This window comes from Cyprinus carpio, chromosome B6 (assembly GCF_018340385.1).
Source record: "Cyprinus carpio isolate SPL01 chromosome B6, ASM1834038v1, whole genome shotgun sequence".
In the NCBI taxonomy this organism is placed as follows: Eukaryota; Metazoa; Chordata; class Actinopteri; order Cypriniformes; family Cyprinidae; genus Cyprinus; species Cyprinus carpio.
The window spans coordinates 22,370,907-22,383,795 of record NC_056602.1 but is presented as its reverse complement, the minus strand read 5'-3'; the positions used below and the strand labels follow the sequence as shown (position 1 = coordinate 22,383,795).

General features: G+C 36.1%; 1 protein-coding gene across 2 annotated transcripts in view; it reads left to right on the top strand.

Moving 5' to 3' along the window:
- LOC109081483 (metabotropic glutamate receptor 2-like) overlaps positions 1-12,407 on the top strand; it is a 42,802-nt gene extending 30,395 nt beyond the window's left edge. The window contains exons 3-6 of one of the 2 annotated variants that reach the window (XM_042726316.1): positions 3,655-4,492; positions 5,649-6,712; positions 10,184-10,361; positions 11,258-12,407. In XM_042726316.1, the coding sequence (XP_042582250.1) occupies positions 3,655-4,492; positions 5,649-6,712; positions 10,184-10,361; positions 11,258-11,331 (2,154 nt within the window). In that variant the 3' untranslated portion in view covers positions 11,332-12,407. The remainder of the gene's footprint in view (positions 1-3,654; positions 4,493-5,648; positions 6,713-10,183; positions 10,362-11,257) is intronic. The other variant, XM_042726315.1, reaches the window with a different exon arrangement.
- The last annotated feature ends 482 nt before the right edge of the window (positions 12,408-12,889 follow it).

Genomic DNA, 12,889 nt, shown 5'->3' with positions numbered 1-12,889 from the left:
TAGAGGATAGACTATAATTTAGATAATTACTGATAGTCTCCAGTTACTGTATATTTCTGAAACACCCATAAAGTCTTTAGATACACGTTATATTGCTATGTTTTATCCATGTAAATTCAATATTAAATAAATATGTTGTTGATTTCACCTTGCTTGTTTCTTTCTCAGATACAGCAGTGTCATCAAAGTAAGGGTGTGTGAATAGAGAGGACATAAAGGAAGAGTAAAGCAGAAAGCAAATCTGGCAGCTGCCTTCTAATATGTTTAAAAACAGACAGTCTGGTCTTGTTACAGAAGGAGGGTTTTTGTTTAAGCTGATGTTATATGACATTGAACCATCAGAAAGGCTGAGGTAGGGAAACTCTGGGGAAACAAAGTAACAACATTAACCTCTGCTTTTCAAAGGCACCTATTATTTTTTAAACCTGACTCGTTTCTATAGCAACAGATATGAAAAATGTATGCTGAACTTTTTATATTGCGTCTCTCGGAGAACTGTAAAAACGCCGCTGGAAATTCCCATATATGAGATGACTGAATCCGTGCATAACAGAGACAGTGTTTTATGATAAAGGCTATATCAAAAATATCTGTAGCATTTCATAATTCTGGTTTCACCTATCATTATTAAAATGCATCTGATCTAATGTTAATTCGATTTATTAATTTTTACTACACAGAATACTTAATTATGATTTGCCAATCACAGCATTCAACAATCTGATATTTTCTAAAATAATCAACTTCATACAGTATGTGGCAGTCCAATCTCTTGTAAAACTACTTCAGAGGATATTTCAAAGGGATATTTCATCCAAAAATGAAAATTCTGTTACTCTCATGTTATTCCAAACATATGTATTTTATTACTATCCCTTTAACTATCAATATTGTTATAATTTTTTGCAATGTTTGTCTTATTGCTAGGCCAATTGTACATTACACAATCTTAGCTTTCAATTTACAGGTAATATTCTAAAATTGCATTTATTTGTTGGGCAGTTGTTTAAATTTAAGTGCAACAGGTCACCCTGTTGTAGTACAGTATATTTAATAATATTAGTGATATGACTGCACTGACACAATTGGATGAGTACAAAGCTAGAACTGAATTAAGCTGTATAGTGACACTATTGTCTTCTGTGGAGCTGCTTTATAGCTGAATTGAACTTGTTTCAAAAATGATGAACTTTACTTTGTTATTGATCGAAACTGAACCCACACTGAACTGACTTGAACTAAATACTGACACTGTTGTCTTTTTAGAGCTGCTTTAACTCAGAATTTGAACTGTCTCCTAAATAGTGTTTCCAAAATCTATGTTTTTCTGTTTATTACTGTCAAGCTGCTTACAATACAATCTGTATTGTATGAAGAGCTAAAGAAATAAACGTAACTTGAATTATTTTGCAATAATGACCAGCACAAGCTTTTTAGTAGATAGTAGCAATTTTTGCCCAAGCTGTGACACATAGTCAAAAGTGACATTAATATTGACGCCATGCATTAGTAACCACAGAATAGCATAAAAACTGCTCTTGTATGCATTCTTGAGGTACAGCACTTACATAAGTAGGGCAGTGTGCGATGGAAGGTCTACTACCCTCAAAACAGACATGTAGTATTTCTAAATGGCTGTTTAAGTGAAAGTACTTGAGGTAAGGCAGGTACATTAATAATTTGTTGCCTTTTGTTTGAAGGAGAAAGCCTTAGTCTGGAGGATGTGAAGAGCAGGTTGTGGCCTTGGTGTTTAATATCTCCTGGCTTTATTCCATTTTTGCTTACAAACATTGGCCGGTAATCTCTTTATTTGCCTGATCTTTATTCCACCATGCACTTTGCACACAGCTATAGTGACTTAGGAGATTTGTTAGGATTACTAAACTTGGGAAGTACTGCATTAAAATAAAAACGTTTTAATTGGGATAGCACACGGAAAATAATCTCTTTGTATTTCTCTTTTTTATGAAACCTTTTCTTTTGTGCATGAGACTTTGCATATTCATGGTGTTCTGGATTTGGAAGTTTAGGTGATGTTGAATATGTTAAACTCTAAGTCAGATGACAATTACATGTTATGCAGTGTTGATATACATAACAAAGAAATCTGGAAGAGCTTTCTTTTCTGCTGCTGGTGTCTTCATGCTGACTTTCCCTTAGGCTTCTGAGTACCTGCCTGAGGCACAGACCAGTCAGACTCCATTGCATATCATATGATCAAAACTCTCACATACAACTGGCAGAAGTGTCTCAGGTTGCTGAGTGAAGTGACTGACTGTGCAATATTATATACATCTAGTGCTTAAGTGTCCTTCAGCACCTAGCTACTCAATGAACTCTCTCATAGATTTTTCATACAGTTTTAGTACATGTATATTTACAAATAAACCATCAATATGGCAAGTTTAATAACTGTAGATATAGAAAAGTTTACTAGGGTCATTTCCTTGGGACTGCTCTTATTTCACTGTGAAAACAGAAATGTGAAGTGTTGCCATTAGGGTTCTCAGAGATCAGACAAGTGAGAAGGGTGAGACTAATTGCTGCAGAATGCTAAGTGTCTGGTGATAACTGCCCTAATTTGTGTTATCAGAGGAATTACATTATCGTGCTTAGACCTATATGCCAGACCTACTGTACTACAGAACTACAGTTTTATTATTATTATTTATTTATTTTTGATATGTGAAACGGCTTTTTTTCTTTAAATTATACCAGATAATCGTACATTCTGTTACATGCATAATACATTAATTACGACAACACCGAAAGATAAAAAATGGCTTCATAGGATTAGAGACTTGCATATTTGTTTGTATGTTTAATTTTATATTGTTAAATTTTAGTGTATATATATCTAAATAACAATAATCTGAATAAGAGTTTTTCCTGCAATTTATAGTCATTTGAACAACAAAGTATTACATTATAAATGTGTTTATACCTGTGTTTGTGTGTGCTTCAAAAGTTTGGGGTCAGTGCAATTATTTAAACATTTTCAGAATTTCTCAACAAGGCTGCATTTTTTACATCCAACATATAGTAACACAGAAATATTGTGATATATTATTAATTAATTTATTTATTTTGAAATATAATTTATTCCTTTGATGGCAAAACTGTATTTTTCACAGCCATTACTCCCATCTTAAGTGTCACATTATCCTTCATCATTTAATTCTAATATGCTGATTAGGGCTTCAAAAAATGTAGAAAACAAGTTGCACTGCTTAAAAGTTTTGTAATTTTAATGCATCCTTGCTGAAAGGGAAGTATAGGAATAAATATATATTTTTATCAATGTTGAGAACAGTTGCACTGCTTAAAAGTTTTGTCATTTTTATGCATCCTTGCTGAAAGGGAAGTATAGGAATAAATATATATTTTTATCAATGTTGAGAACAGTTGCACTGCTTAAAAGTTTTGTCATTTTAATGCATCCTTGCTGAAAGTGTATATGAATGAATATACATTTATTTGGGTACTGTGCTGAAAATGAAGACACCCTGGGTTTGTAGGGTCTAAAATAAATTTAATCACACAGTTTATGAGAATTGTACTGACAGCCAACACCCGTGAATCACAGTGAAATAGTGTGACCATTTACACACTTCAGTAGTTTTTCATCACAGTTTTTCATTTGTCTTTTTGCAGGTGGCCAATCTCCTGCGTCTTTTCCAGATTCCTCAGATCAGTTATGCCTCCACCAGTGCGAAACTGAGTGACAAATCCCGTTATGATTACTTTGCCCGGACTGTACCTCCTGACTTCTACCAAGCTAAAGCTATAGCTGAGATCCTGCGCTATTTTAACTGGACTTACGTCTCCACAGTCGCCTCAGAGGGCGATTACGGCGAGACGGGTATTGACGCCTTTCAGCAAGAGGCCCGGGCCTTGCAAATCTGCATCGCTACATCCGCCAAGGTCAGTCGCTCCATGGACCCCTACAGTTACGAAGGAATAATCAGATCTCTGTTGCAGAAATCCAACGCTAAAGTAGTAATCCTTTTCACCAGAAGTGAAGACGCAAGAGAGCTCCTGGTTGCAGCAAAGCGGATGAACGTGTCCTTCATCTGGGTGGCCAGTGATGGTTGGGGGGCGCAGGAGAGTGTGGTGAGAGGGAGTGAAAATGTGGCGGATGGAGCTTTTACCATTGAGCTTGCATCTTATCTGATCCCTGAATTTGCAACATACTTCACAAGCCTCAATCCTTACAACAACACACGGAACCCCTGGTTCAGAGAGTTCTGGGAAAATCGCTTTCAGTGCAGCCTGCATGACATTAATTGTGGGAAGCATTCTCTCCGGGATGGCAAATTTGAGCAGGAGTCCAAGATCATGTTTGTGGTGAATGCTGTCTTTGCTATGGCCCATGCCCTTCACAACATGAGGCAAGCAGTGTGCTCAAACACCACCAAACTCTGCAGTGCCATGAAACCAGTCAATGGAAAAAAGCTGTACAAAGACTACATCCTGAAGACAAAATTTGACGGTCAGTTTTATCTTTACATTTTTTATTTTTCATATTCTGTTATTATTTATTCACCTTTGTGCCATTCCAATTCCATAGAATTTTCTATGGAAAATGGTTCATGATGTGAAATGAGGAAAAGCAATACTATACTACTGCAAAGAATGGACTAAAATGTAATGTTACGTAGCTAAATCTTCCATAGTGAAACAGTGAACAGATCTAGTAAACATCATAACATCATAATAAACAGTGTGTGTGTGTATATATATATATATATTTATATATATGTATGTGTGTGTGTGTGTGTGTGTGTGTGTGTGTGTGTGTGTGTATATATATACTGTATATGTAAAGATATACCTGTAAATAAAAAAGCCCTGGTATTTGAACATTTTAAGATTATATTGATATTTATGGATGTCTCCTATATGCAGTTTTCAATAATCTTGAATCCTGGGATATCGATTCACATGCACCCCATGGAATAATGTTAATATTTGCACTCATCCAGTAGTTTAAATCTCAAAGCGATTGAGCAGTATATCTTAATAAATGAAAAAAAAAGTCAAAGAAATCAATTTGAAAGATAAATGGATCTAAGCTTTCCTCAGGGGAAAACTGCTGCTGTAAAATAGATTACACTAATGCATGAATACAACATATGACCTGCATACAGATTAAGTGTTTTATCACACGCATTAGCCTCATTAGCCCCATGCTAACTTCTAAACGATTTAAACAAGTACAAGCATGGATGTATATTAAATGTCTGTGCTGAGTGGTCAATTTCTCGTATTAGGGAACTAATGGGAATCTGTCAGGTTCCTATAGCTATTCTTTATCTATTTCTAAATCTTTTCGCCATCTGACTGCTTTTTTTACATGATGTTCTTCCAAGAATGCCAAATTACATCATAGAAACCAGGCAATGTATCAACCTCTTGACCTCAATTATGTAAATGTACCATTCGCACCTGAGTCCAGTGCATCTACAAACCTAATGAGAAATGTGTAGGACGCTGAAGAAAGTATGGTGGACTTACATAAGAAGGTTTTTCTGGGATGTACATTTTGTGCTTACAAAGAAAAACACTTTGCTGCTGTAAAATATCTATTCATGTGTTGCCAAGAATGTAAATAAATTATGTTTATCACTTGTGCTTTATGTCCACAGCTCCATTTCGCCCAGCTGATACCGAGAACAGTGTTCACTTTGATGTTTATGGAGACAGTCTGGGCCGCTACAACATCTTCCATTATCACAAAGAGAATAACGAATACGTATATAGGAAAGTGGGATACTGGGCTCAGGATTTAACTCTGAACACAAGCCTAATTCCTTGGGAAAGCCAAGTGGTGCCCACATCCCAGTGCAGCGACCCATGTAGGAAAAATGAAATAAAGAGCATGCAGCCCGGTGATGTCTGCTGTTGGATTTGCATCCCCTGCCAGCCCTACCAATACCTTCTGGATGAATTCACCTGTGCGGATTGTAGCTTCGGACAGTGGCCTTTGGACAATCTCACGGGGTGTTACAATTTACCCGAGGAGTACATTCATTGGGAGGATGCTTGGGCTATTGGGCCGGTCACCATTGCTTGCCTTGGCATGCTCTGCACACTCTTTGTCATTGGCCTCTTCTTAAAGAACAATGAGACACCGGTGGTGAAAGCTAGTGGACGTGAGCTCTCCTATATTCTTCTCATAGGTGTCCTACTTTGCTATTTCATGACCTTCATCTACATTAGCAAACCTTCTGCTGTAGTGTGCACGTTACGGCGACTTGGCCTGGGAACTTCCTTTGCTGTTTGCTACTCCGCATTGCTGACCAAGACCAATCGCATCGCTCGGATTTTCAATGGTGTTAAAGATGGAGCTCAAAGGCCTAGGTTTATCAGTCCAGCTTCACAGGTGGCTATCTGTGCTGCTCTTATTTCCTGTCAGCTCCTGGTAGTGGTGGTCTGGCTTCTGGTTGAGGCTCCTGGGGTGAGAAAGGAGGTCAGTCCTGAAAGAAGAGACGTGGTGACATTGAAGTGCAACAGCAAGGACTCTAGCATGCTGATGTCTTTAACCTACAACTGTGTCCTCATCATCCTCTGTACCTTTTACGCCTTTAAGACTCGAAAGTGCCCAGAGAACTTCAATGAAGCCAAGTTCATCGGCTTCACCATGTATACCACGTGCATAATCTGGCTGGCTTTCCAGCCAATCTTCTATGTTACTGCCAGTGACTATAGGGTAAGTAAATATGAACGGTACAATGCATGGTTGCAGCAATACCTCACCAACAACACCCAATAGCTTGACAACTTCTATTAAAATAATAAACACTAAATCAGTGTTTCGTGTTAGAATCAAAATGAAATGTCATTAGTAAACTACTTCCATAATGAATGTAATTTAATGTAATAATAAATAATTATCAAATTAAAAAAAAAAGAAAGAAAGAAAGAAAGAAATTGAGCCTTAAACCTCTTACCATGTGTGTATACATATTATTGCACAATAAGACCAGCATGTCCAAAACAATGATTTTGATTTAATCTATGTGAGGACCAAAATATAATTTAACAGTTTCCCTGAAAATGTCAATTTGCTCAGCATAGTGGAGTTTTGGCTCTGCTAGTCTCCCTCAGTGTTGATAATGTATGCTTTGCTTGAATGTTCTGTATAACAATGTGATTTCTTTGAGAAGTAAATCTTGTGCCGGGGGGATATTACTGGCTTTCCTCTGGGAATAGATATCAGAGGGGCTGTTTCAAATCACACTGCACACACAATGACAGCATGGAATAATTTTCATCATTTAGATAATGAGCTTCTCTTATAACCCTTAATCACTTTCCGACACTGACTTTATCCTTTATTTTTAGCATATATACAATTTCCCTGAGAGCAAGAGTCTGAGAGTTTGCCTGATTGATTTTTTTTTCTTTTCTTTTCTTTTTTTTTTTTTTTGTTACCAATTCAGATGGCAGATAGAGAAATCTCTTTTATCACCTGTCTTTTGCACTGATGAAAGGAGAAGCTCACATTTCATGTGGCTCAAAAGCTGTTCAATGTAGAACAAAAAAAATGGGGATATTTCATCCCAGCAAATGACTAGCCTATGAAAACATGCTATTCAACTGGTCTGAGTATCCTTCACTCAAGTGCCTCAGGACAGGAACTATTAAATTAACATCTTTACACTCTTAAAGCACATTTTTACAGTTTTACAGTCCTTTGGCGCATTCATTACATAGAAATCAAATGAAAAAATATCTTAAGATTTATTTTTAGTTCTAATTATTATCTAATATTATTAATAATATTTAGTTGGTTAAAATTGTACTTTAGTGAAAATCATGAATCAAAGCATTACAGTGCTATATATGTGTATATTCATATATATATATATAGAAAAGTATAATATATATGTATGTATTAATTATTTATATTTATTTATATTTGTTTATTTGTAATTTATCACTGCTGGTAAGACAGCCACTGTATATTGTATTTGGATGCTCTAGTAAGCAAAAAGAAGGACAGAAACGTGATCCGGCGATGTTAATGGCTGTAGGAAGTTTTATATCATCTATCAAGACAAGAAAGAATACAGGCATAAAGAGACAAAAATACATTGGGAAAGAAAAAGGAATATCCTTGCGTTTTGATTGGACAGGATGTCATTCTCTGTTCAGGGTTTCTGTGTTTTATAAATGTGTGTGTGAGAGTGTGAGGTGATGTGTTAGAGCATGGGAGGATGATTCCCAGCTGGGGCCTGTGCTCAGGAAGCAAGGTGTGCCTTAGAGACCGTGACCTTGCCACACTCCCACACACATTCTACAGCCTCATTAAACTTAAATATCATTTTACTTCTATCATTTTTGATTCTCACCTATAAACTACAATATACAGATGAAAAAGCACACTCTGCTTGTAAGATTAGTATCATAAATCTTCAGAATCAGACTTACAACAAATATGTGGAACCAAAATAAAATAGTGGTGCCAATGCAAAATAATTTTGGACTCAAAATCCTAGAAAGTGAAAGTCGTGACATTTGTCAAGTATGGTAACCCATACTCGAAATTGGTGCTCTGCATTTAACCCATCCAAGTGCACACACACAGCAGTGAGAAGTGAACACACACCCGGAGCAGTGGGCAGCTATATCCAGCGCCCGGGGAGCAACTGGGGGTTCAGTACCTTGCTCAAGGGCACTTCAGCCATGGGTATTGAGGGTGGAAGAGAGCGCTGTTCATTAACTCCCCACCCACCTACAACTCCTGCCAGCACCGGGACTCAAACGTGCAACCTTCTGGTTACAAGTCCAAATCTCTAACCGTTAGGCCACAGCTGCCCCCAAATAAACTGTGTGTGTGTGTGTGTGTGTGTGTGTGTGTGTGTGTGTGTGTGTGTGTGTGTGTGTGTGTGTGTGTGTGTGTGTGTGTGTGTGTGTGTGTGTGTGTGTGTGTGTGTGTGTGTGTGTGTGTGTGTGTGTGTGTGTGTGGTGTGTGTGTGTGTGTGTGTGTGTGTGTTGTGTGTGTGTGTGTGTGTGTGTGTGTGTGTGTGTGTGTGTGTGTGTGTGTGTGTGTGTGTGTGTGTGTGTGTGTGTGTGTGTGTGTGTGTGTGTGTGTGTGGAGAGAGAGAGAGAGAGAGAGAGAGAATGAATAATAGAATAGAAAAATATTAAAATAATATATCAAATTAATTATTCCTGTTCCTGAACTAGATTTCCATATGCAATAAGGTTCTTGTCTGTGTTTGTTTGTGTAGTTACCAGAGTCGCTCCAGATACAGTACAAGTCTTTCAATCTGATATTTTGTTAAAGAACATTCAATGTGATATTTTATATGAAAATTGCATGTTTATGAAGACAAGAGCAAGGGTTGCTGGGAAAGCATATAAGACCTTTCCAAGCAAAGCTTCCCTCTGAATGATGCATTATTTAAAAGCACTTTGGTTTATCCTGGCGCATTGCTACTTTCACAGAAACACTTTCAAATCTATTGTACGAAAAAAAAAGAATAAGCAACTCTGTTCATTTGGCATTGAGAGGAAAACTCTTGATTCATCACAACTGAACCATGTATTGCAATTATTTAACAAGGTCTTATTGAAGTTTCTCCAATCTGTGACCCATTATGTTGTTAACCATAATGTTTTGTGATCCAGTTCAGATCAAAACAAGCAGTAGCTAGCTGTTCAGGAAACTTTTGTATAATGAAAATCCTCCTGTTGCCCAACTCAAAGAGCATAGCAATGGCAAGGCCATGGGTTTGAAACCCAATACACATAATGAAAAAAAAAAATTATAGCTTGAATGCACTTCGATTTGGATAAAAGCATCTGCCAAATTAAATGTACAACAATACAAACCAACATCTCAGCCAAAACATTGAAAATCTTAGAAACAGTTCCTGTTTATTCACCCCCTCTCTCTTCAAAACGTTATTTGGTGATGCATGTCTCTAATACCTGTATTAGTATGCATGAGATTGCTCATACACGGCACACACACCTGAATTGCACATGGATTTATCCTTTTAAGATACATTTTCAGCCGCATAGGCTTTGGCAACACTTTGGAATTTGGAGTTCAATGGAAAAATAAATTAAATCCCATGTTAACATCTATGATGAATATGAATCAGTCAGGTAGTATCACTGTGTAAATGTAAAGGTGGTGTAATCACTTTTTTTGTGTGTACTCACTCAGGTACAGACCACTACCATGTGCATCTCTGTGAGTCTGAGCGGTTCAGTAGTGCTGGGTTGCCTCTTCGCTCCAAAGATCCACATCATCCTCTTTCAGCCCCAGAAGAACGTGACCACGCTCAGAGTGGCCACCACTCGATTCAGTGTGACCACTGGCCCTGGCTCCAGCTTCTCTCATGGTACAGTATTGTTTATGATCTCTATCCTTAATATATCAGAATCATCAATATAATCAACAGCAGCTGTTTAAATCTAACATATTGATTAACTGCTGTCACCCATTTTCAAAAATATGGTTTGCCAATGTCTGAACCGCCATCAGAAATGAAAGATATTGATCAAAATATTCAGTGCTGTATGATGGCGGAGTAATACTTGAAAAAAAAAAAAAAACATGAAGTATCATTGATTCTGTGAGTGCAGGTGTTTGGCTTTATTGCATTGCACTGATGCTTCTATTGTAGCATTGAAGCTGAAGCTTAGGATAGAGCACATACTGTATGTGAATCTCACGAAATGGTTCAATAAAATATTTCACCTCAAAATGACAAATAAATAAATTAGTATTATGATTAAAAAAAAAATTGCATTATGATACAGACAATTACTCTTATTACCATAATGCAAAAATACTAATTCTCAATAATGTACTGGGGAAATAATAATTCTACTTTTTTAAATGGTACAATGCTTAATATGCATCATGGGAGTGTTTGTGGTACAGTTCTTAATCATTGCTGCATTAAAAATAATAATAATAATAATTATATATATATATATACACACACAACAGTGATTTATGCTGTATTGCAGTAATAGATATGTAAGGAGAAATGAGAATAATGGAAATGACATTACAGTAAAAAAGAAGCAAAACAGTGAGGAAAAAAAAGGTTAATTAGGGTTAATTATGCTTTAAAAAAAATATCAAACTGCAAAGTATGGAGCACTGCATATGTCATGTGGGGGAAAAAATTCACCCACATACTTGAAAACATCTATTGAATGGCAATGGTAATAACTGTGATTTGCAGTTTACTATATCTTTGTCTTTACAATAACAATGTCTTTACAGCCTCGGCCTCCAACATCGTGCCTACAGTATGTAATGGCAGAGAGGTAGTGGACTCAACAACATCCTCACTCTGAGAAACAGGATTCCTGTTTGACTGCCAAATGCGGTATACAGATAAATCTTATCTTCACTAGTCATGAAATTAAGTGTTTGCTAATGTTGAGGAGGCTATCCGGAATAAAATATGCCTTTTATGTTGTTCTCAACGTGCTGTGAGTACAATATCCCATTTTGTTTCTCTCTCTCTTTCTCTCTCTGACTAGTTAGATAATATCAGTAGGATGCCAGTTTAAACTCTGTATACCTGTTCTTTTTATGGAAACCATAATAAAGTATTGTTTGAGATATGGAGTTAAAATATAGTAAATCTGTTTAAAGTATTATATACAAGATGTTTTTAATGTAGATTTATGGTGATTCTGGTTTGTGCTTTCTTGTAATTTATGTAAATAAAATGTGTTTTATATGAATACAGCTCTCCTGGTTGATTTAACTTGAAAAAAATGCACACATCAGCTTTAAAGAATGAAATATTTACACAAATGTTCATGGCATAGAATAAAACCATGTGCATTGTCCCCATCTAGAGGATATAGTTGCTCGTTGCATCAAATTGAGTGAGGTCAACTTTTATGTTAAATGCTAATTTGTTGCACCGTGTACATATTGCACCGAGTGACCTTTTATAATATAGGTGATATGCAAATGCAATAAATTATGCCCCCCAATTTAATTGTTTCATGAAGTCATTTAAGTGTCTACCATGTTGGAAGATAAATAAACCATTAAGCCAAATATTGCAAAGCCTACTGCTATTACTACACTACATATTTAATGCACATACAGCAGTCTACTGAAGAAGAATCATGTCTCATAGACAAAGTATCATATTTATATATCCTTAATCTTTAATAATCACAATGTTCACATATGTAGCCGATCACAGTCTGACTCATAGAAAGGGTAAATGATATACACGGTGTTGAACACATAGATTGTATAAAAACGGTTGCACACTAAATCATTTGTGGCAAAATAACAAACAGGAAATTGTCTTGTCAACCTGATACATTCATTTTTGTGATGGTTCTATCTACGGTCATTTTCTTTTCCTTCGACAGTGAGGCCTTCTGTTTAACTGTCCAAATACCCCATTTCAGGATTGTTCATTTTAGACTGTTACTTTTAAACAGTATTTTTTTTTAACTGCTTCTGTTCAATCAGCATTATACCTTTAAGATAAGTTTGATGTTACTGAATTAATTGTAGTTTGTCAAGTTATTCAGGTTCCAGTTTTGAAACAACTTGTAACAATAAAAGTTAATAACTTGACAAATAAGAGTTTTTAAATAGTTTTTGCACTTTAAGATACACCAGAACAAACGTTGCCATGTATAATATCAGAGAAATTCACTAAAAACAATAAGCCTACTAATAAGAACAAGACTAACTGATTGATTGAACGTCATGAACATTTCCATCGCATGTTAAATTGTGTATTTGACTAATTTTGAATTTTATTCCAACATCGGTGACATATACAATTTCCATTAGAATATTAGAAAATTAGAATAAATATTTATATTTTTACAGTACTGCAGTTACTATGGAGTTTAAATGTAAACTACAGTT